The sequence below is a fragment of the Colletotrichum chrysophilum genome (genome assembly GCF_026319265.1).
Source record: "Colletotrichum chrysophilum strain AFK26 chromosome Unknown scaffold_94, whole genome shotgun sequence".
Classification (NCBI taxonomy): domain Eukaryota; kingdom Fungi; phylum Ascomycota; class Sordariomycetes; order Glomerellales; family Glomerellaceae; genus Colletotrichum; species Colletotrichum chrysophilum.
The window spans coordinates 1-24,140 of NW_026517381.1; the positions used below are offsets into that span (position 1 = coordinate 1).

The window sequence follows — 24,140 nt, forward strand, 5'->3', positions numbered from 1 at the left end:
TATAATATACCAAGCCAAATCAACCCAATATATCAAATCTGAGGGGTCAGGAATTGTTTAATTGACAGTTGGGAATAGCTTCAATTGTTTGGTATATTTGTTAGTAGGTTTGATAGATTGGCTTTGGCGGCAGCGCTGCTGCAGAGTGACACCTTAGTCCCAAATCGGCTCGTGTTACGTCGTGGAAAGCTTTGTGCTCCCGGCGGAACTTCCGAATGAGAAGATCGTTCCAAGTTATAGGGGACGTGCAAAATGCGAGCCCGATATTCCGCGGGTTTGTGGGAAGTTTTCGGCTAGCGGCTCGATACAATACCACCAGATCAGTAAGGAAACCCACCTGTCCTGCCGTCATCCCGGGCAGGTTGTGAGGGCCTGAGCGAGTGGCCTGTAAAACTGGGGAGCCCCCAGCCATCTACAGCATGAGTACCCGGAATACTTCTGCGGAAGCGTGTTTGAAGGCCAGATCATGTAAGAAATGTTCCGCATTTTGGATGATGAGGGTGCTTCTACGATAGATCATGTCATTAGTAGATTCTTCCAGCATTGTGATGAGCCGAGATGCATTGGATGCGCGAACATGAGTGTCATGAAGTGGCTGGCAACAAAGCACAACACAAATTCATAAACCTCCCGGGCCGCGGGTATGGAAGCTTTAGCCGCATCTTCAATGGGTCTTGCTTGCAGCACAAGTAACGAATCCCTCTCGATGCAGACTGAACAACGTGGATCCCACATGCAGACTAAATCTGATCTATCCGCTATGCCGGCCCCTGGACAATCTGACGGAACTTTCTTCAACGTTCTCGTAGCCCGTGCCCGGGTTCTAACCAGTCTGTGCTATCACAATAGTAATAGTGTCTATGTCTCGTAGTGGTACTCTGAATGCCTTCGGTGATAGGCTGCTGAGAGTCGGTCTCTTTCACCGCAAATCGGCTAACTTGAAGACCCTGCATCGACAGCTTGCGCCTTGGCCGGCGCCTTTATCTGCGGAGCCGAGATATCAGTTTCTCGGATCTGGGGGAGTAGGGCCAGCTGCAAGATGCGGCGTAACAGGCGCATGAGATGGGCTGGATACTCCAATCGTATCTCTTCTTCAACGGTGATAATTAACAGCGCATGCTGCTGGCGCCCTACGTGGCTGTGGCCAAGAAAGCTTGTTGCTTGCTCGAGTCATCGTTGGAATAAAAGATGATTGGTTTCGTTGATATGGTGTGAATGCGAACTTATTGAGACCGCGAGGATCTTCAACTTGTGTGGGTTGTATTTAGTTGAAACCAATCGCGAGAACGGCCATGTCATTTTTGAGTTGAAGTCGGGGACCTCGGACTAAAAGTGGCAATGGCATTGGACACTTCAGTCTTTGGAACCAACGGCTTCAAAGTGTAATGGCGCTACGATGAGGGGGATTTGCTTGTGTGTGAGTGTGAAAATAGCGATTTTTGCCCCGGTTTCCCAGAGCATGTCGGCCATCTCAAATCTTCATAATCATCGCGGGTGTGCATAGAAGCCGGGAACTCTGTTATGACGGGGCAAGTTGACTAGCAGCCCCGAAATTGCGTCCGACAGGGGTTTTACGACTGTAGCGCCTAGTCATGATCGACACGCTTCCGGGATTACGATTGCACACTTTCCTATGGAGTACCAGCTATTCGGCGAAAGTTAGCCAAAAACTGACAACCAACTGACAAATCATTTGTTTAGTTCAATCTCGGTATCGCTTTCATAGTCTAAAAACTCAACTCTCTCGTACGCATAAAGAGCCGTTAGGGGAAGGCCAGTGAGGGGAAATCTCCGCAGATGTGAAGGCCGTAGTTTAACCTACTCGAGTTTAAATACAAAGCCCCTGTCTCGGACGTGTGTCCGTGCGCTCCGCGCTTCCCACGGAGACCACGGAGCTGAAAAACAAAAAGGCTCGCGAGGGACCGGCAAAACGGACACAGCACCGGGCCATACGTAATTCAGAACACGCGCAGAAGCCAAGTACAGTGTGCGAGAGGAGGAGACCGTCCGACCCTGTCGATTTCTCTCGGCTACGCTACCACCATGGAGTCGGAGCACACGCCAAAGACCAGTGTTATTCCGAGAGCGGTAAGTTCCGCCTAACGGGATCGTCGCCCAACGCCGCTTACCAGCTGATACGGCGATACTAACACGCAATGATTGCTAACCACCAAAATGTTGTCGTCGTTGATAGTGCCATAATTGCCGGATCCGCAAGGTAATCAGAGACATTCTATTTATCACCTTTGCCCATCTTCGGACTTGCAGCCCGCGGGACGCGCTCATCGAACGAACCCCCTTTTTCTCGCTTATCCCTTTCGAATGATTGCTGCGTCTTAACTCCGTTCAAGCTGACACTACGCAGACGCGATGCAATCGAGAAGTCCCTTGCTCAAACTGCGTGACGTCCAAAATTCCATGTCGTCCGGCTGGAAGGCAAGCAAGCCAGCGAGCTTCCGCGGACAGACCTGCTGAGAGGTAACCGGAGATATGCTCGCGGAAATACGGTTCAAATGCTGACGCGATGATAGTCACCCTAGCATTCAGCAACTTCACGAAAGGTTGAGAGCCGTCGAAGACGCCCTCCGAAACCAGACAGAAAATCACGCAAACAGACACACCCCAAATTCTACTCCAAATACGACGCCTAATGTCGAAGATGACTCCTCAACGCATCATTGTTTGTGGGAAGATCAGCCGGTGTCTTTCGAAGGCGACTCATCTTTCAGGCAACAAACGTACTTGGCGAGCCAGATAGAGGAGTTGAAAGTCGAAGCCGCTCAGTCACCAATTGTAGTCGACGAGCTGGAGACGTTACGAGGAATTTGCCAGAGCCATGAGCGAACGGAGCCGAAACAGCTGCGAAGACTACCCCATGTGGGAAAAGGCTCGCAGCTGCAACTTCCACCTTCAGATCTGGTGATCCGATTGCTCCGGACTGTGAGTGGTAAGCATCGATATCTTCCGTTCTCACCCTTACCATCGTTCATGAAAATGAGCATAGACTAATCTGTGCATGACTCAGAACAATCAATACTGTTCCTGTTCTACGCAGTTGAGAACCGGGTGCAAGTCGAAGACCTATGCCGCAGAGTCTACTTCTCCGTGGACCCGGTGACCATCGGCCAGGTCACTCTTCTAAATGGGTTCTTGTCAGTCCTCTTGCGCGACATCGATTTCGAGAAACTTCCGGAATTCGATCCCCAGGAAACAAGCCGTGTGTACAACTTGTGCCATGCAAACTTCAAGTCCGGCATCGAGACCTACGAGGTCATGGCGGTGCCGACATTCGAACATACTCTAATACTTTCCATAGCGGTAAGTCTCGATTGATGCTTGCAGATGGTCCTGATTACTTTTGGGGCTAACAAAATCTTTTGTAGTCGTTACGAGCACAACAAGACGGAAACCTTGCATTGCAATGGACAGTAATGTCAGCAGCCGCAAGACACTGTCTCGCCCTGGGCTACAATCGGAAAGCAAGATTAGCGACGTTGTCGAGAGAAGAGGCTCGCAGAGCGCGACGCCTGTTCTGGCACGTCTATTTCGCAGACCGCGGTCTGACTCTGACCCAAGGGAAAGCCGCAATCATCCAAGACTTTGACATCGACGTGGAACCTTTCGAGATCTCCAATAAACCCGAGCGACGCCCATGGGACACCTCCTTTTCTGCATTTATCGAATTCGGACGGATACAATCCAAGATCTACGAGCACCTCTATTCCCCAGCGGCTTCGAGGACGAGCGACGAGGAACGCAGTGCTTCGGTAGCACATCTCACGAAGCGACTGTCGGCGTGGTACGACTCGTGGCGAAGCGTGGACTATACGCATGCTTATCGCAAAGAACTATTTCAATTCACCTTTGACGGGCTCGATGTGGTTTACTACTCCATTCTAACACTAGTTCATCGCGGAGCCAACTCATCGAACTCCGCGAGCTCCATAACTGAGGAGTGCTTCGACGCGGCAAGAAAGGGACTCACGGCGCATGCGACCGCCTTCCCTCGGTCCGCGTCTGGGGGTTACGCCGCGTTGTTCAGTTACGCAGTCTGGTAAGTCTACTCTACGGCATCTATCGACGCAGAATCCCGGCTGACTCCAATTCTCCCAGGACACATCTCTACTCCTCCTTTACTCCCTACATAATCACATTCCTCCACTGCATCAGACACTCCGACGTCGAAGACCTTAACCTGCTCCGAAGCACCTTGGAAATCAGCGAGCGACTCAGCGGGTTGGTCGAGTCATGCAAGCGGCAGTACGAGCTGTGCAGGTCTCTGTACCGCATCGCGGAGGCATACATCAAGTCGAAGAAAGGCATCGCCTTCGTGGACGGAGCGCTTGAGAACACTATCCACCTGCCGCTGCAGCAGCCTGCCATGGAGAACTGGCCGACCTTTGACTCGCAGTTGGAGCCGAACGCTTTCCCGGATCTACACGTGGACGAGTGGAATAGTACGTACATGGGGCAGATGTCGTTTACCTTGGACAATCAGCTGGGCAAGGGTAATACTTAGTCAAACTGAGAGTTTATTCACCCGCACCCCAGTCTCTCGGGCAGCAAATATTACATGATACCACCAATCTACTACACATTGAAACTTTGGTGTTGTTGCATGCGCCGGCCATTCCTTTACTGTGGGTCTCCTTGGTCAACCCGCCCGACGAATCATGGCCAACTTCAAAGACCTGATACATGCCAAGTTCATGAAAGCTGCATCGATGTACAGTCTTGAGGAAGCAACTCGTGCGTTACTCATTGGAATGAACCATTCCCACGGAGTCCGCGGCGTCAATGTGCAAGCGGACATTTAGGCCGCTGTAGTTGGGTTTTTACGGAATCCATACTCCGACTCTAGAGTCTAGGCAAAGCTACGGGACTGTCACCGATACGTCGAGAAAGAGACTACAGACAAGACGTAAACTAAGGGTTAAATGAAACAAGAGACTAAACTAGCAATCGTAAGGTCCACGATCGACAAGTTGAGTCATGGCGACGGGCTCACATTGGCGTCAGAACGTCCATGATGGACCGCATCAAACATATCACAAACTCAGCAGCATAGATAAAATAGACTTTAATTTTTCTCATGAGCCTTGTTTACTCGCGTGAACGATGCTGAGATATAATTTCACTAATAGCATTCCTGACGTCGTTCCGCCGATACCCTCCTAAAGCTATCACATCTGCAGGGTCGGGCTCATACGTGACAACCCTGTCCCCGGCATAGAGTGTCGCCCGAGGCATCAGCGGGTGGTCCTGGTCCAAAACAGGCAGTTTCTCCGGGTTTCTAACGGCGTGAAAGAACATCTCAAGGTACTCTGCGTATGCCAGGTTCTCGTCGCCAACCAAGATAGATCTCCCGGACACTGTTCCGCTGTTCTCGATGGCTCCGGCGATCGCTTCAGAGAGAGACTGCGTCGAGATGAAGTTGAGCCCCCCGGCGGGCGCAAAAGACGGAATGGGGAGTTTTCCCTCCGCGTACTGTATGTAGGCCTCGAACATCGGTATATTCATGCCAGGGACCGTGCCGACGACGATCGGAGGATCTAGGCTGCAGGGGTGGAAGGTAGGTGTGGCGAGTGCAGCCACCACGTCGGCCGCTAGCTTGCGGGAGCGGACGTAGGGGCTCGAGTGAACCGCTTCGGGCACGATGTGAGGGTACGCGCTCCCCACGTGCACGAATATCCTGACACCTGCCTCCCGAGCCATGCGGGCGAACGCCGGTACAGCCTCCCCGTTGGCTTGCAGGTAGTGTTCGTCGGCCCCCTGACCCTCCGGTACATGCCTGACGTCGCTCCCGGCCGCGAACACCACGGCTTCGAAAAGGGCAAGCTGTTCCGCTGTAATGTCACCGCGGAGGTAGTTTCCTTGGAGGAATGGGAGCTTGACGAGGGCGGAAACTTCCGTGGGTGCTCGACGGCCGCTGATGGTGACCTGGTGACCTTTGGAACGGAGGTGAAGGGCGGCGTGGCCGCCGATCATGCCGGTTCCTCCCACGACAAGGATCTTCATGTTTCTTACTCGGCAGGTGTTGGCGAGCTTGTTGGTGTGGGATGAGAACGGGTGACGTACAGTTCGTACAATAATGGTGGTCCACCAGCTGGCGTCGCGAGAATCCAAATTGGCTCCTAGAGTCGCTTTTAAGTCTTTTTGCTTTTATCACTGCCAGAATGTCGGCGGACTTTCGCATTTCTGATTTATAATTGAGCATGGAGTTCATGAAGATTTGCTCTCACAGTACAAGACAGGACGAGGATTCGCCGCGGAACACACGGAATACGTGGCGAATCTGACGCTAACGCGCTGCTGTTGGTCATCGAACCCCAACATTGACGGAACCCCTCTTGTCGGAGAGGAGGTCAAACTTCACATGTCCGCCAAAACGAGTGCGGAGTTTTGTTGACGCTCCAGTCTCAGCAATTCTTCAATTTTATGACTTTGGATAGCTTTCATTGAGTCTGAGCAACGGTGTTGAACGAATATGATCATCAACTCGGAAGGCAGATTTAACTGGGAATAGTCCGACTAACAAGTGAAATTCGAGTTAACCATCTCATTCAAAGGCAGTTGTCAGTTGATAGAAGTCACGTATCCGAAATGCCGGCCTCACAGCAGCCTCCGAAGACTGAGCTCCGGTCGGGAAAAGTGGGGATCCGGCTCCGTCCCGAGAAAACTGCTTGACTGCCGAGAATCTCCGTCCAGCAAGTCATGCCTCCCTGTGTAAATCATCACCGATCCCCAATGGGAATTATAAGCCCATATGTCTTGAGCTTCTCTATGCTTGCCCATCCGGCTGTGCCTTGGCCTCCATTTGGGCTCTTAGAGATGAACAGTCAAGGAATCACCTTCAAGTCGCCCTCATACGGCGTACTTTTCCAGCAGTCGTTGAAGGATCAATGCTGTGATCTTTGTAGACTTTCTCACGTGAAAACGAGACCTGGTGAGGGTTGAAAGCCATAGCTCAGCTAGTAAAGAGACAGACCGTCCAAACGAAGCACTCACACCGGATCAAATCCGTCGGCCAGCGAAGCAACATCGCCTTCGTCCTTGTCATCCCGCTCCCGAATTGGAAACAAATAAAAGTCATTTCAAAATCTTAAGCTCGTTACATGGTGCTTCTTCTAGTGTATTGCAGTATATACGGCTCCGGGCCCCCAAAACCGCTGGCGGCCGCTTCAACCCGTGCCACGAGCTCTGAGATGGAAACGTCCGCATATAACCATTAGAACGGTTCCTATTTGCGCGTGATCCGCGGCTTGCATGAAGACGTTCGATGTCGGGCCATCTTCATAGTCCGTGTTTGTCGGTAGCTGCTAAGGCTTTCTTTAAAAGTCTCCGATGGGGAGCTCGTGGCTGATAACTCGCTCTCAAAGCAGCTGTAGATTATTCAAGTAAAAACTTCGGGACCCAGCAGAAAGTCGGGTCCTGGGGCTTTTCAACAGACACCTTCAGATATCCAGCAGAGTATACAGCTTGCGCCGGGGAGGTTGGTGAAGGGAGTGGAAAAGAGTCTTGCGGATGGTGGTGATGACTAGCGAAGTACCGCTGTGGATGGTATGCCGGAGATATCCCAAATACATGTTACGTCCTAGCAAACCAGCTCTGATGATAACAGTATCCATTGGCACTGCAAATTCGCTGAAGCCGAATAAATAACGTTGAGACCTTCATGTCACAACAATTCGGACCTTTCAACAACTAGTGCATGGTCGACGAACTAGTAATTGGAACCAGAGCTTCGGCATCGATGTCGAAGTACGCCGTTGGATAGTGGCTGCTCTACGTAGCCAATGCCTCGTCAGCTCGGAGACCGCCCGGGCTAATGGGCGAGATGCGTGAAGTCGGGCGTAGGATTCGGCCGGCAGATCAGATTTGTTCTCGCCATTCGGCCCTTGCAAGGATGCAGGGCCGATCCAATCTGAACAGCAGCTGAGCGCGGATACCCGCAAAGTCAAGCATCCAGACAAGGATGGGGGAAGGATAAGCGCCAACAGCCACCACTCCCCGCGTTGGCAAAAGGCGGATATGTGGCAGACCTGTCGCCTTTTAGGCTAAATGCTATTGCCGGCGGTGATCGTGCTTGAAACATGGGGTTTTGGGCCACACGGGGTAGTCGTATTCCTTTGGGGAATTTTCGCTAACCTGGGCGAACGAGCTCGCATGAGTATTGTCCAATGGGCAGCCTGAGGTCTCTTTAGCATGTAGGGCAAAATGGTTCACGTTGGGATGCCGATGCCTGTCACCGCAGCGTTGGGTCAGAGTCGCACCGAATGTGACAGGGTCTTCACGAAAACGTACCATGAGGGCACAAGATCTTCAGATGCTTCTGTGGCCTGGTAATTTGCAGCTGATTCCTGCATGGACGTCGCATTTAAGTACGCGTCTTCCCCATCAATACTCAAGCTAAGCTTTTGGTCCACTTCTCTACCTTCTGCCTGTCGCGTCTTTGGCCTTGACTGGGACTCCCCAACTTCCGATTACAGCTTTAATCCTACCATCGTCAGGCTCGCCTGTCGAAGACTGACACTATGGGCGGCCATTCTTCGGGCAACGCTGCCTACGATGCGGCTCTACAAAGAAGACAAGCGCTGATGGGCGCCAGTGGTGCCAGGGCGCTCGTGAAAAACTGGAAAGTCGCTCGCATTGCAGCCTTCGCCTGCATTGGAGGTGTTCTCTACGGCTACAATCAGGGAATGTTCTCTGGAATTCTAGCAATGCCATCATTCGATAAGCGTGAGTCAATTGACCCAATGAAACGGAGATCTCGAACTGACAATCGTGGCGCCTGGTAGACATGGGCGGATACACGAGAAACCCTACCCAGAAGGGATGGCTGACATCGATCCTTGAGCTTGGAGCTTGGGTTGGCGCAGTGCTTTCGGGCTTCATAGCCGAAGTGTGCTCACGAAAATACGGCGTCCTGATTGCAACCGGAGTCTTCATCCTCGGTGTCATTGTCCAGATAACATCCATCTCGGGAGGTCACGAATCCATTCTTGGAGGTCGTTTCATCACGTATGTGTTTCACTGCAGAAACCTAAATGACTATCAATACTGACTTGACAAAGTGGAATGGGCGTGGGCAGCTTGTCTATGATCGTGCCTCTGTACAACTCGGAGTGCGCACCGCCAGAGGTTCGAGGTGCCCTCGTAGCTCTTCAACAACTGGCAATCACCTTTGGTATCATGATATCCTTCTGGATCGAGTAAGTATTCCGAAGGGTCTTCATGACGTGTGTACTGAGCGTTATCTAGTTATGGTTGCAACTACATAGGCGGCACGACAGTCGAGACACAATCCGATGCAGCTTGGCTAGTGCCCATTTGCTTACAACTAGGCCCGGCCGCCATTCTTTTGGTAGGAATGATTTGGATGCCATTCTCCCCTCGTTGGCTTATCCACCACGGCCGCGAGGAGGAAGCGCGTCGGATTCTTGCCAACCTCCGAGACCTTCCCGAGAATCATGAACTTATTGAGCTCGAGTTCCTTGAAATCAAGGCCCAGTCTCTGTTTGAGAAGCGCAGTGTTGCGGAGCAGTTTCCTCATTTACAGCAGCAAACGGCCTGGAATACCTTCAAGCTTCAATTTGTTGCCATGAAAGCTCTGTTTACGACAAAGGCCATGTTCAAACGTGTCATTGTTGCCACTGTCACCATGTTCTTCCAACAATGGACGGGAATCAATGCCGTGAGTATGCGCCTTTCGAAAATTAGTGACGATGGCCATCGCTAAGAACCACTCCAGGTACTTTACTATGCTCCACAGATCTTCAGCCAGCTGGGCCTCAGCCAAAACACCACGAGTCTGCTTGCCACTGGCGTAGTTGGCGTGGTGATGGTGAGTCTTCGCTACCCGCTTGCTGCTTTGATAGCCCCAAACTCCTGACACCTAAGTCTAGTTTATCGCTACCATTCCGGCCGTCTTGTGGATTGACAGGGTGGGCCGAAAGCCGGTTCTTAGTATTGGAGCAATTGGCATGGGCACCTGCCACATCATCATCGCCGTCATCTTGGCTAAGAACATTGACCGCTTCCACGAGCAGCCTGCAGCTGGCTGGGCTGCTGTCTGCATGGTCTGGCTTTTCGTAGTTCATTTTGGATGTAGGTCACCAATATCTAACCCGGAATCTGTAAGGAGACTGACATCTAAACAGATTCGTGGGGTCCCTGCGCTTGGATCATTATCGCTGAAGTTTGGCCCCTGAGCACTCGACCATATGGAGTGTCCATTGGAGCTTCCAGCAACTGGATGTGAGTTGGATGACATTGTCCAGTCGTGTTCAAGCTAACCAGCACCTTCTAGGAACAACTTTATCGTGGGCCAAGTCACTCCCGATATGCTCGTTGGTATTACGTATGGCACGTACATCTTATTTGGGCTGTTGACCTATTTGGGAGCTGCCTTCATTTGGTTCTTTGTCCCAGAGACCAAGCGACTATCACTGGAAGAGATGGTTCGTCTTTCTTCGATTACATTCATAAGTAGTTGAACTACCGGCTGACACTTGCGCAGGACCTTGTCTTCGGCTCCGAGGGCACCGCTCAAGCCGACTTCGAGCGTATGGAGGAGATCAACATCGAGATTGGGCTCACTGCCGCGCTGAACCGTGGATCTCCGACCGGCGGATTCTCGCATTCCGGCGACTTGGAGAAGGAGAAGCTGGGTACTGCAGCAGTCTAAAGCCGTTAGGATTCATATCTGCGAATGGTTCAAACTTCTGCGTCTACCAGGAAGGCGTTGGCGCATCTCATTGCCACATCGTGTTTGAGTGAGAGGCACGCCATATTTCCAAGTAATAATGGTAGAATTAGGCAGCAAACCATAGGCAGCAGGACGCCACAATTGATCTAATCATGCGCTTGTAACGATGCGTTACCCCGCTTCTCAACATATCGTGCTGACCACTCGTTTATCGTAATATCATGGAATCAATCTGCAGAATACATGGCGCGAAACCCGAATAGGAAGCAACTTGTTTCATCAACAAAAAGACGTCCCAAGCCGTCTTTAATTTACTTTTCAAAGTGCGGTACTCAACGGAGTCTTCGAAGTAATTCACAGCTTTTAGACAGCAGGTTGCATATTCACAGAAAAGGCTACTCGTGTCACCACAGGCGCGGAACGTTTCATGTGCTTCACAACCTGCGGGGGATAAAATGCCACTATATGTAGTTTTGTGGCTTTCTGCGGAGGTTCACAGTAATCATTCAGAACTTACCCAGGCTTTCGAAAGTGAAAAAGTCAGCCCCATGGTCTGCCTAAAATATCTGACGTGTTTCTCATGCATAGTCCTCACTAGTGTGTGCATTTTCACATTCATGCCTGGACTTGGTTTCGCATTTGACTTTTGATTGGACGCAACGCAATCGCTTTCCAGGTTCTGCTTTTCTGTTGTACGTCTACAAGGCCAAGACCACGACAGCATTAGGGCTTACATGCAGCACAACATGTATCAGCCCCGAAACATGAAGGGGGACGAAGGCGATTGTACAGCCACAGCTAGTGGCTGCATGGTAAGGTGTGTTGTTGAGATTTAAAGGGACCGAATCTGCCCTTCACTTGTTTTCTGGGTTCTGTCCAGCTTCACATTTACGTCACTAGGCCACGCTAAAGACACAGGTATTCGAAGCGCCCAGTATGGCGTCTGATCTTGACATAGTGGAATCGACGAGACTTGAAGATGATCTTTCCTTCTCTGTCATCGATCGTCTGACCGAGACCATCAGGGCTGAGGAAGAGGTCAAGATCAGCCAAGAAGACCGCAACGCCATCGTCCAAGATCTCTACGAAGGCCCCAAGAAGTGCCAATGCTGCATCAACTGGATGACTGAATGTCCTCATGGTGTGGACTTGGCCGCCCTTGAGAAAGACGAAAGTGACGACGACGAGTCCAACCCGATTATCGTGAGACGCCGAGTCACTCCCGGGAAGGCAGGCAGTCTGGTCACGATCCACTCCATCGACATCCGCCACGCAGCGACTCGCAAAGTCCTCATTGATATCTTCAAGCCCTACGACGGCATCGTTCATGATCTCAAATACCTTGCCTTCCTGGCGCCTTTCCATCAGTTCTTCTGGCGCTGGGAGGCATTCGAGAAGGCTATCGCCGACGAGGAGGAAGAACAGGTTAAGAAGATCTTGACCATTCTGAGGTCCATCGTCAAGCGCGAGCTCGCAGGGGCCTTTGCCGTCAGCAAAGAGCTCATCAGTCACGGCATGATTACGTACGACTACCTCTGGACTCTCTTCGCTCCAGGCGAAGTCGTCTACTCGGATTGCCGCTTCGACGGTGACCGTTTCTTCGTTCTACAAGGACACACCAACAACACGGACCCGTCCAAAGTCGAACTTTGGCTCAACTACGTCAATTGCAGCGGCGACGATTTTGGTGTAGCTGTCCAGAGCGAGTACATTCCCCGGTTCAGAGGCACACGGCCCATCAACTCGCTGAGGCTTTACCCTGCAAAATACCACGATGAATTCCATGGTGTTCAGAAGCGATTGATCGAAAGGGGTCGCAAATTCGCCAGTCTCGTTGGGAAGCACTACAAGGCTTACCGCCCCGATCGACTCGATAGCCCGAGTGCAGAAATTCGAGTTATGATCGATACAGATTATGATAGACGCTCTGGTGGTGTCGGCGCTCCGTTTGGAGATCGGGACGATGCCTCAGTCTTCTACCAAAGGACACAGCTGATAATACAGGGGCCTGTTGATACACCACCACCGAAGGGCCATGTACCTCTTCGGCGCGAGCGCAGCGGAGACGAGAATGACTCTTAATACGACGGTGAACAGCGCATTCCACCTCCTCGAAGGCGCCCTGCCCCCTACGCACCACCTGTCTATCCAACGCCTCCGGCCGACCCGTATGCACCGCGTGGTTTCCGACACACGCCGCCTCAGTTTTCACCATCGTCATCGTTATCTTCAGATCCACTGTTTCCACCACGGCCAAATCTGCCAGAGGACTACACAGACGCGAGTCGTCCTCCTCTGACGCCCTGTAAGCTTCTAGGTTCTGTCGTCTGTGCATCCGTTGTTATTGACGAATATGCCCCAGTCGAAATAGAAAATCTCAGGATCAACAGGGCTCGAAAGCGACTCACTGACTTCCGACTGTCACTGTGCGTTCCTCGTGTACTGGGATTTAATCTCAAGGAGAAAACATGGGGTAAGTCCAAGCCAGATTCGATCCTATCTAATCGGCCAGCTTATTCGAGTGAATGCAGAAAACTTTGAAGTTGACCGAATCCATGATATCGAGTGGAACACGAAGCCATTTGAGAGTCTGGTACTTCCTGATGGATACAAGGAGCTCATTCTCGCCTTTGTGGAGAGCCAGGTCAAAGACAATGATAACTTTGACGATGTCATCAACGGCAAAGGTAAATTTGAACTCCCTCACGTGTATCTGGATGCTAATTTCCCAGGCGGTGGCCTCGTTGCTTTGCTCGCTGGTGCTCCTGGAGTTGGCAAAACTCTCACTGCTGAATCAGGTATGGTTTCTGAGCCTATACCAACCGCAACGTCTTACTAAGTAATATGTAACAGTCGCGGAAAAGATACAAGCTCCACTCTTCAAGATGGAACTGGGCGAATACAATGAGGACGATCCTGATCATTACGATACGCCGCCACACCGGGCTCGTCGGCCTGGTGGGAGAAGTGTAGCTATTGGGGTCCAGCACAGAAGAGGGGACATCGCCGGAGCATTCGAGCTTGCTGCACGATGGGGTGCTGTCCTCCTCATTGACGAGTGCGACGCTTACCTGGAGCAGCGCAGTGACAGCTCGTCTCAGCGTAACAAATTGGTCTCGCGTAAGTTGACCGAGATGCCCGTAACTACAAGGTTGTATCGTCTTTCTGACATACTATGCATAGGATTCCTGCGAGAGCTGGAGTACTACCCCTCACTCCTGTTCCTTACGACCAATCGCGAGAAGTCCTTGGACCCGGCTATTCATTCCCGTGTCCATCTCACAATCAACTATCCAGCTCTTGATGAGCCGTCCAGGAAAAAGGTCTGGATGACCTTCCTCGGGACGACCGGGTCTAACCTTTCTAACGAGAATCTTGCGGCTCTCTCTCGCATCGAGGTTGATGGCAGGAAAATACGCAACATTGTCAAGACCGCCGGTATCATGGCAAGAAGGGATGGACGCTCTGTCACATTTGATGACATCAGGAAGGTCATGAAGATTACGGAAGGCATCGAGGTTAAGGAATTTCGTTACTGAACGGCTTTAAACAGCGGTCGCTTGGCCCATTTCCTTGTCTTTGGTTTCCTTGTATTCATTCTCATGAATTCTGGCTACGGTAATTCCGCCACAAGACTCAAGGTTTGACATCGACGATGAAACGAGGTCTTATGGCAATATGCAATGGAGAGAATGTTTGTATACGGGAGAATGTCCAACTAAGTATGTACAGATAAAAGAAAACGGAGGCTTCAAGACCCCAATCGCAGCCTCACAAAAGAAACAGACTTTCGTGAAGTGATAACCATCTAGACTCAACTAGACCAGCAACTTTACTCACCCTAAGCGAAATGAGCATCGATGGTCTTCTTCATATCCTGAGCAATCAACTTGTGGCCAGCCGTGGTGGGCTGAATGAAGTTCATCCAGAAGTACTGGTTCGCATTGCCCTTGACCATACAGTCGTCCCACTGCGCGGTCTCATCACCGTCACAAAACAGGTTCAAGGGCTTGGGGAAGCCGTAGGCCTTCGAATTGTTCAGGATCTGCACCATGTAGCTGAAGACGTCGTAGTAGATGACCTTCTTCCCGAACTGACCCAGACTCTTCTGGATAGCGGCATTGGCCGAGGTGATGACTTGGCCCCAGGTCTTGACGCAGTCCGCGTTGGTACCGCAGAGGTACTTTGGCGTAACCGGCGCAAGATGCTTGGGGTATATGTTGGCGACCATGACGTACGGTGCACCCTTGTCGAGCAGGCCCTTGACTGAGGCTGTGATCTTCGCCGCGGCATCGGTTGCGAATTGCGCATTCTTGGCATCGCCGAGCCAGAAGGCGTCCGTGTGCATGCTGAGATCGTTTTCTCCGAACCATAAGAACTGGAGAGAGGAAGCAATGCCCTTTGAGCCGGTGCCAGTGTAGTTCGAGATTTGGCCGAGCATATCTGTTGCCCCGGCGGGCGACTTGGTGTAGGCGTTGTCGAACGTCGCGCCGAAAGAGCCACCGCCGCAGCAGCCGCCAAAGGCATAGTCGGTCATAGGGACCTTGAGGAGATCCGCGAGGTACGAGACGGCGACCGGGCCGTTGGTCCAGGTGCCGAAGCCATAAACGTTGGCTGGGTCTCCGGTGATGCCATGAGCGAAGCTGCCATTTCCATTGTCGGACAGCTCATCACCGTATGCGACGAGGTTGTTGAAAGGGTAAGCGGCACGAGGGGCCTTGATCGATCGCGCTGCGACGAAGGAGAGAAGGAAAAACGTGAAGCTGGTCTTGAACAGCATTTTGAAGCAAAGTTGAAAAAGAATGTGGTGAGTTGGAAATAGAACGAAAGAGAAGTTGAGGAGCTGGGAAGGCTTGGTCGAGGAATGTTCTGTCAGTTGTCTTGGCGGCAGCCTTTGGTTTATATCCGCCACGGTCTGCGCATGAATCACTCCTAAAATCCAATGTTGCGTTCTGAATCCTCCTGGATCGCCCAATTTCCCTGCTCATCTATTGTGCCAGTGGGCTGGATTCGTGGCGTCGCTGGCGCGGGATGAGGGCGTCGCACCAACGCCATGGAGTGCGCTATCCTGCCATGCGGACAAATGAAACATTGACTGGTAGCTACGCTGGTGTATCAGAACTCAAATGAGTTGCAGTGCTTTCTTTTGCGAATTCAAGCCTAATTTTGGTGCCTGAAATGGCCATGGATGCAAGCACGCGAAATCTGGGACGGCGTTGATCCTCACAGCAAGTAGTTGCATCAAACTGATGGGTTAGTAGGAAGGATTATGTGTCCCGGAAATACATCCAGACACAAGAAGGGAGGCGCAGATGAGTCATTCTTGACAGCAGTTGGTTAGATAAATGCATGACAATTTGAAATGGGCGTATGAAAGAGTGAATGAGTCAATGTTTCCTGCGCGTAACCCTCTTGTCACTGTTTGCAGGCGGTTGTCAGCATCCCCACAGGAGCTTGGAAACAAACAACTCAGGAAACAGGCCGACTGGCGCAATGGTAGCGCGTCAGACTTCTACTGGAATCAGTGATCTGAAGGCTGCGGGTTCGAGACCCGCGTTGGTCAATCAGGATCCTGAGTTGCGAGTGCCCGAGCATTATTTTTTCCTTGTTTTTTTGTGTGAAGATTTTTCATTTTGTGCGGGGCCCGGTGGACCGGCCGATCGGTGTGGAGATGCGGAGCGGGGATGGTGGGGTAAAGCTCTCGGGGTGACCCGGCCTTTTGTTGCTTTCGGTCTCTAGGGCCCGGGGAGTGGGAGCTCATGTTTTCCACGACGGCTTCCGCTTCTCCGTGAAGGCTGCGATACCCTCTCTCGAATCAGCGGCCCTGGCATGCAAGGCCATGACTCTCCCCGCCCAGCTCGCTGCATCCTCGTACCCATCACCACCTTTCCCGTCCTGCTCCTTGCCGTTGATGCCGAGCTGGGTCCAGAACGCCCATTTCCCCAAGGCCATCGGCTGACCTGCCGAGCCCGCCAATCGCTCCACCACCTCCGCGACACGCCCCTCGAACGCTGCAGCGGCCGTGTCAGTTGACTCTGCGTGCTCAGGCTCCGTGACCACGTCCACGGCATCCCGCATCACGTCGGCAGTGACCGCCTCAGCCGTCAGAAGCATGCGGTAGGTCTGCGCCGGTGGGATGCGGCGCGACACGGCCGTGGCGGGGCTCGTGCACGGCAGCCCGATGCTTGCGCCGGGCAGTTGAAACCTGGTCGTGGACAGGGCGATTGGGTAGTCCGTGGAGAGGGCGAGCTGGAGTCCCGCTGCGATTGCCAAGCCTTGGATCGGGCAGACAACCGGCGCAGGGCTGTGGCGGATGAGAGACATGACTTCGGCGCAAAGGGCGAAGGTGCCCTTGACCTCGGCGTGGGAGAGCGATGCGAGTTGCTTGAGGTCGTGGCCGGAGGAGAAGACCGGGCCTGAGCTGCGCAGCACGAGGACGTTGGGCAGGGCTGCGCGTTCTTCTGCCCACGCGTTGGCATCAACGAGCCAGCTGTGTTCTGAAGTTTCTGTTGAGTCCGGAGCTGCGCGTTCGCTGACTCTTTCCAGCTCGTGGAGGATACCTGGCTTGAATAGGGGCAGGGTCATGAGACGCCCTGATTTTGGTGAAGTTAGGTTCGTCAGTAGCTGCGATCGGAGGTCCTCGAGGACCTCGAGGCTCAGGGCATTGCGTCGAGACGGATTGTTAAGATGGATGTGCGCGGCTCTCGCCGGGAGCTTTGGAAAACGCATGCTATCGATGGTGCTGTCGTCTCTTCTCGATGAGATTGAGATGCTCAGCAGAGGTCACTGATCGCGAGGGGTCCCCCTGGAATGAATGAGGGTGGCGCCTGTCTTATTACCCCGCAACGGCACGGGACCGAGGAAGCTGGCGGCCGAGAGAGAGCAATACCTGGTCACCTTAGAGAGGCGCCGTCATTATTCCGGGACCGATCACCATTACAAAACGCAAATACCTTTTGAATGGGGAAACAGAGGCAAAATTGAGGAATTCGGCAGGGACTTCCACATTGATTCGCCTCGTTGTCGCCAGCTCCATGTCTCAAAGTCTGTTCAGTGAGGGGCATGCTGAGGGCCTGAGCCCGCCCAGCCTCAGCGGTGATGCTTTTGTCACATCAACCCCAACGTTCGTAGCCACAGATCTTGATTGGAGTAAGTACATATGTAACTTTCGATTGACTACATTCTTAATGGTAGCGATACTACATTCATAGGCAAGAAGCCGAATTGCTAGCGTTTCGCTTTCGATCGGCCCAGTGTTGTGTTACAAACGTCTGTCAACTCGTGGTGCTGGCGATGCCGTTATGCACTAAACAGCCAACTGTACGCTGAAGTTGAGCATTGCTCGATCGCCACGTAACCTCACCTCGCATCCCTATGTACCTAGATACTCATCAAGGCCAGACGGTGCGTCTTTGAGATTGAACCCGATAAAGGTACGCTGAATCTTTTGAACCTTCTGGATGAGTTCCATGATATTTTCTGTCAAGGATATGCGTAAGTAGGAGATGGTTTCGTCGAAACCATCTAGCATAACCGTGGAGTATCTTCAACCAGAGACAAGGGTGCCTACTAGACTCATTTAGGGCAATTTGAGAAAGGCGTCTTGTTTTTAGTGCATCGATTCTTTAGTTACGTGCCTAAGAGGCACCATTAGCCTCGATTGCTGGTGTGAATCACACCATCTACGTATGCTTCCATCGGTCCATGAATTGAAACTAAAGGTTTTACAAGCATCTATGCTTGTAACATACACGAAGCTCTCAACCCGTCGTGAGTATGGGTAAGGTAGACTATGCTACACCGGCTTATTTGATAATGGGTAGGAAAAGGCGGTTGACCCTGAGGACCCTAGCACGTGTTTGACTGGCCGACTTGATAGGCATACCCCCAACAGCTTTCAGTTCACAAAATGAGGATTAGAGACAGATTAATAGTACGTTGAGCGATACATCTACCATTTTACTGATTCCTCATAGAGAGCCTTGACTATGCTGTGAGTCATACGGGACATGGTGTTCGTTTGGTTTCATCACGTCCGAAGGCAATGGTAGGAAATCCCAAATCCCCCGTACCAAATCGGCCCGGGTGACCATCCTTCGTGGTCAAGGGCTACCACGGGAGATGCCGTTCTTGGCTCACAACAAGCTACATGAAATGTTCCACAGTCGCAAAGACTCCACTATGTCGAGGCTTTGGTCAATGCTTCCTGGGCGATCTAACGAAGGGTGCCTTGACGTCCTTTAGACCCCTAATTCACGACTCATTCCCCTTGTCGCCGACACGGGGAGACTCGATCTCAGAGGAACTGCCCAAGACGATGTGATCTTTGATGAGCAAAAAAGACGCATGACATGACCATATTCAAGTTATCCGAGATGCAAAACAATACCCCGTGCAAGCTTTCGCTGATCCCCTCTTGCTTCTGTCACCTGTACATAGAGTTATTCATAGGGTGCAGCGTGATTAGACGCTCTCGAAACCAGAACAGACCCAGGAACTAAGGATTCCCACCTCTCGTGGAGACCTTCCTAGTTGATCAAGGACGAGGGTGTACCACGACGACGGGCGGGACGCTTGGACTGGCCAAGGGCGACTCATACGACGCTTAATACGACGTAAAGCTCGACCTGTACCGCGCCGATTCTGCCTTATCGTACGATCCGCCACGTTGCCTCTCATAAGTGTTCGGATCGGCCAGATCTCGCTGAGATCCTTGTTATCTCTGGTTCACGGCCTACCCCTGATTCAACTCCGAAACAACTATTATAGGGGGTTCGATCTAGTCGGCACAATTACAAAAATCAGAGAGAACTTTAACGCCTTTCTGGGTGTTTTGACATCTGGATAATAACGATGCGAAGACTTTGAATCGAAGCAATTACATCTTGGTACCCAACGAATCTCGCGTGTTCTAATATTGAAGAAACCACAACCCCTTGAGTTCAACGAACGTAGAGAAATAGTTACTTTTTTTCCAGATTGATGAAGAATTTATATATTTGGTGACGGAAGCTTCAATCGATGACCTCGCTGGCTCAATGCTAATGCTTGCGCTTGGCCTCACGTTCTGCAGCTTGGCGATGCTATGTACATTTGGATGCCGCTTGCGGCAGGTCTTCCGTTGCCGTCCCTCCTGTGTACAGAGGCCACCCGTCTACCCCCAGTCAGTAGGCCTCCTCACCGTGTGCCAAAATCTGTTTTCTTCAGGTAGTAACATGCCCCTCAACTATCTTTCAGCTCTGGCGTCAAGTCTGGCATGGGCTGAGCCTCAACGTTGGGTGTCTCCTTCGCGATTTTCTTCGGACTTGTGTTGGTCCATTGAATTAGAAATGCCGTGATGAGAACTTGGTTGATGTTAGTGATTTTGAGTTTTTGGAAGTCTAAGACTTCGTGACGTTTCAACTTACTGTCGGTGTTGCAACATGCAAGACACAGCCATACCACTTCCCCGCCAAGTGCGACCAGCACCGATAGGTTCCTGCAAGACCAGTGAGTAGTTTGCGAGAGGTATATTCGAGAGCAGTCTTACGTCAAGCTGACGGTCAAGGTGAGCAGAGCGCCAAGGAAAGTGCGCAGGGCTAGCCTGCGAAGCCGGACGTTCGGTGGGGTCCGGGGATGCCTGTGGTTTGAGCCCATCGTCCATGGCCTCAGTATTGATGCTTGGATAGAATGCAACTCTGATTGCGTAAGCTTTGGAAGTATTGAAGCGGGGGTCTGCCGGGCAGCAACTTACTGAGTAATGGGATCAGGAAGAGGGAGGTGAGGTAAATCTGCGGGGCGTACATAAGCTTGGTGTTGGGCGGGGCCAAGGGCAGAAAAGCTTCATACGTTGACGAGAGCATCAAAAACGATGATGGGTATCAAGATTGCTCGCTCGAGGCCGATGACGCATGTGTCGCTTGCTGAATCATAATATGACGCGCGGCTGGAAAGGGTGTGAGTACTGAAGATGAATCTGTTTTGGCGTTGGGGTGCTGGTACTTACAAGTGAAAATTGAACATCGTAATGAAGCCGTATGTACCTGTTCGTCAAATACATTTAGGTGATTGAATTTATGAAATCTCAAGAGTCAAAACCATACCTAGCATGAGAATAGTGTTGCATGTGTACAGCTTAGATCTGTGGCGTGCCTTGGTCGCTCCCCGGATGATATGCTGAGCAAGAATGAGCAAGTAGTAAAGAGGTGGAGGAAAGAGCTGACAACGTACCGCTTTCTCAACAGTAAAGAGATAAACAAGCTAGGGGGACTCGATTGTCAATATTTGGGTACACTGGCCTTGAATCATGTCACTCACTGCCTGAATAGTTATTAGATGACACTTCATAAGAGGTAGCAGATGGACTCACTTTTGTTCCCACGTAAGCGCCTAGACACAGTGTTCCAGCCATGGAACAACCCATAGCGCTCATACTAATCCCCGCTTCAAATACAATCTGAACTGTCCAGGATGCAAACACAAAGAGAAATGCGGACAGATAAATTAGAAGAATTACTACAGGACTGTTAGCTTCGATGAACCCGGCCCTTTTTGTGCCGTCCAACTCACATTGTCTTGCCCATGGTAGAGGGCGCCAGTACTTGACAGCGAACCATTCTTGACCTACACCCAATAAATCAGATCGCAATCCTGTTTTCGCCGCAGAGGCACTGCTTACGCAACAGGTTCCCGAGAAAGGCGGTTAGGATTGTCGTGATAATCAGGCTGAGAACCTGCTCAAATTGAGCCTTCGTCGATTGCGTGTCCGCCGTACTACCATGTGCCGTAGCAGACGTTGGCAGCATCATATCTCAGAATATTCTCGGTGGGATCGGTGTCCAGGTCCACCAACATAGAAGTCACCCCAATTGTAGACTTCTGTCGAATCGGCTCCGGAGCTGGGTGATCAGTGGTCTGTCATGCTGATGAGAAGCAAACTCCTTTTCGACTGAAGAATATCAGCCCAGACGGACGGTATATGTAAGTGCATCTCGGCATGAGGAGCCGATAGAGGATCAGAAGCTTTCCATCCCCAGCTCTGCCCTGTGTGTTCCTCGGGGCCGCCCACAAGCCTATTCTAGACCACCAACCCTCTTGATATAAGCTTTTGCGCTAGGTCGCCCTACGACGCCCGTAACGACTCGGGATCCCGTTTGGTCTGCCTGGGGGGTGCCGAAAACGGCTCGTCTGGTTGAGAGTTCGGATGGGCACTCCACATTGGGCAGATCTCATTATCATCGTCCGGCTGGCACATTATCAGACGAGGCGTAATTGGCATTTTGACAGCTAGAATAATAGGGTCAAACCGCAAGAGTCGCTTTGCCGGCAGGCAGAGTGTTGCATTGCCGTAGCTTGCGAGCTGCCAATAAGAATTGGGCCGATGGGTGCGCAAGCTTCATAAGACATGCAGTATAGGTTGATGCTGATTATGCCAGCTACTTCCCACGGAGGCGGATCAGTCTCGGTGAAGACGGAGGTGCTGGCAATATTTCTGCCCTATATCCATTCTACAGCTGCTGATAATGAATCGTTAAGCTCAACACGTGTGAGGTGTCACAAATGACTCTGGAGTCGCAACACCAAGACTCGTCCTCGTGTGGTAGCCATTCTGTTTCGCCAATGCCCTCACGATGGTGGGAGTCCGCGTATCCACGCGATGATCGCGCTCTGATTTCCAGCGAGCTTTTGAGCGAATGCTTGCACACCCTTAAGCTCGTGCGCACGTCTCTTGAACTTTCCAGCCTTTCGGGAATCTCCAGTATTTGATAAACTTTATCCCACCCGGTTGAACGCTCGACTAGGCACCCATCGGGCCTCTGCGTTGCGGGAGGGGCGAAACAAAGCCATAGGGCTGATCTCATACGAGACTGTCATAGCTCCCTTTTCGTGGTGTGCTGAACTAAGCGGGGGCGGCCTTCTCTCCGCAGGGATTCCTTTCAGACTTCAACGGCCCTTTTTAGCGGCGTCGTGGCCACGAAACAGGGTTTTCTGCTCGGGTAGGAGGCTTCGTAATAAGTTTAAGGCTGGATTCCAACTCACACCTCGGTGGTTCCCGGTTTTATGAGCTGCAGCATATCACGATTCTCGGATTCTCCCGAGCAGCAAATCCAACCCCTTCCCAAGCGCAGTATTAGACTGACGTTACGTGAGTACCTCGATGTGATCACAACTTCAGCGGCAACAAAGAACATGTATCTCATTGTATAAAATGAATCATGAATAGAGACTTGCTATTGCCTGCCGGGTCTTCAAAATGCTTTCGATGCTTAGGGGCATCAGGGCATGATTTGCGCTTCAGAAGTTCATGGTTACGAACCCCAACCCTTTTTGCTTAGATAACAGACGGGAAGTCTAAAGGAGTGATCCGCAACCCCGACCCTTATTCAAACGACCAGTACCAACGTAACTTCGCTGTCAGTCTCAGTATCCGAGCTGGATGGCAGCATATCCTTGAATAATGCAACCCAGCCACTTCAGCCCCCTGAGCGGACAAGATGAGTAACCCGGCTGTATGTGAAGCCACGAAGTCCGGAGATATTACTATCTAGCTGTGTTCAAAGGCCACTGTGCTCATAGAAATTTGCTGTTGCAGAATGGAAATCCGGCACAGTGCCGATGAAGCTCAGACTTGTTGCTGTCAACCTTGCGTATTCCTTTCCTTCATGCAAACACTCTCGAATAGCACAATCCGGACTTTCTCGATCTTAACTCTGTCGTTCTGAATGTTCTGGAAATACATCGGACCACCAGCGTCCCAAAACTTCGTGCCGAGCAATTCAACCGCGGGAGAAATAACCCGATTTGGTCACAGGCTTGGTGGCCAAAGTTTGGAGGTCTGTTTGAGTTTGAAAGCCAGCCACAACGCCTCAAGACTTTCAGCTTGGGGAAACCTCAGCCCGAGCTTTCCTTTTTCAGCCCGGGCCGGCTGAATTCCAGAAGGGATCTCTGACAGACCGCCCGGCCCAATTATACTGCATACCCTAGCAGATAAAATAGTGAGAAGTCTGTCTTGGTCAAAGGTAATCATCTACCGTGAAAGCCGGCAAATCGGATCCCCATGGATACGTCACGCTAACACCGTACTCCTTACATCGTCGAGTGACGGGGAAGCCCTTTTTACAGTCCTGCACCCCACCCAACCACACATTCTAGACACCCTCTTGAAGATCATTCGATTCTCTAAGCTATCTCGTCCAGCCCTACGAAAGTTAGCGGAGTTTAAACCCTGTGCCATCCCAGTCGACTAATTCACACATCGACAAGCACGTGGTGAGTCAAAAAACATTCGCCTGCCCCGATACTACCAGGCATGAGACCCGATACTCTCTTTTACCCCTCCCAGTCATACTTTGAGTGCAATTTTGATGCCCATATGCCCTTGTCGCGGATATTCCATGCCGTTTTAGATGTCCGACCTAACCGGTTCGTTGAGGTCATTGATCATGGTTGGAAT

General features: G+C 51.6%; 6 protein-coding genes and 1 non-coding gene across 7 annotated transcripts; 4 read left to right on the plus strand and 3 right to left on the minus strand.

Moving 5' to 3' along the window:
* Positions 1–2,836: 2,836 nt before the first annotated feature.
* On the plus strand, positions 2,837–4,519 carry COL26b_009587 (uncharacterized protein; the record flags this gene model as incomplete). Its single annotated transcript, XM_053182311.1, has 4 exons — positions 2,837–2,877; positions 3,093–3,318; positions 3,384–4,054; positions 4,114–4,519. 4 exons carry the CDS (start codon positions 2,837–2,839, stop codon positions 4,517–4,519), a joined length of 1,344 nt encoding a protein of 447 aa, XP_053033691.1.
* Positions 4,520–5,103: 584 nt separating this feature from the next.
* COL26b_009588 (uncharacterized protein) lies at positions 5,104–6,018 on the minus strand (the record flags this gene model as incomplete). Its single annotated transcript, XM_053182312.1, has 1 exon — positions 5,104–6,018. One exon carries the CDS (start codon positions 6,016–6,018, stop codon positions 5,104–5,106), a length of 915 nt encoding a protein of 304 aa, XP_053033692.1.
* Positions 6,019–8,534: 2,516 nt separating this feature from the next.
* COL26b_009589 (uncharacterized protein) lies at positions 8,535–10,687 on the plus strand (the record flags this gene model as incomplete). The annotated part of the gene is made up of 9 exons (XM_053182313.1): positions 8,535–8,739; positions 8,799–9,021; positions 9,075–9,212; positions 9,262–9,694; positions 9,773–9,844; positions 9,906–10,107; positions 10,161–10,257; positions 10,310–10,460; positions 10,520–10,687. 9 exons carry the CDS (start codon positions 8,535–8,537, stop codon positions 10,685–10,687), a joined length of 1,689 nt encoding a protein of 562 aa, XP_053033693.1.
* Positions 10,688–11,644: 957 nt separating this feature from the next.
* On the plus strand, positions 11,645–14,247 carry COL26b_009590 (uncharacterized protein; the record flags this gene model as incomplete). Its single annotated transcript, XM_053182314.1, has 7 exons — positions 11,645–12,654; positions 12,713–12,876; positions 13,071–13,181; positions 13,240–13,395; positions 13,441–13,506; positions 13,562–13,828; positions 13,892–14,247. The coding sequence occupies 7 exons, from the start codon at positions 11,645–11,647 to the stop codon at positions 14,245–14,247; spliced, it is 2,130 nt and encodes a 709-aa protein (XP_053033694.1).
* Positions 14,248–14,549: 302 nt separating this feature from the next.
* On the minus strand, positions 14,550–15,488 carry COL26b_009591 (uncharacterized protein; the record flags this gene model as incomplete). Its single annotated transcript, XM_053182315.1, has 1 exon — positions 14,550–15,488. The coding sequence occupies one exon, from the start codon at positions 15,486–15,488 to the stop codon at positions 14,550–14,552; it is 939 nt and encodes a 312-aa protein (XP_053033695.1).
* A 699-nt stretch (positions 15,489–16,187) lies between these two features.
* COL26b_009592 lies at positions 16,188–16,271 on the plus strand. Its single transcript has one exon. It is a non-coding gene; the product is annotated as a tRNA-Arg (tRNA).
* A 194-nt stretch (positions 16,272–16,465) lies between these two features.
* COL26b_009593 (uncharacterized protein) lies at positions 16,466–17,437 on the minus strand (the record flags this gene model as incomplete). The annotated part of the gene is made up of 1 exon (XM_053182316.1): positions 16,466–17,437. One exon carries the CDS (start codon positions 17,435–17,437, stop codon positions 16,466–16,468), a length of 972 nt encoding a protein of 323 aa, XP_053033696.1.
* Positions 17,438–24,140: the final 6,703 nt, after the last annotated feature.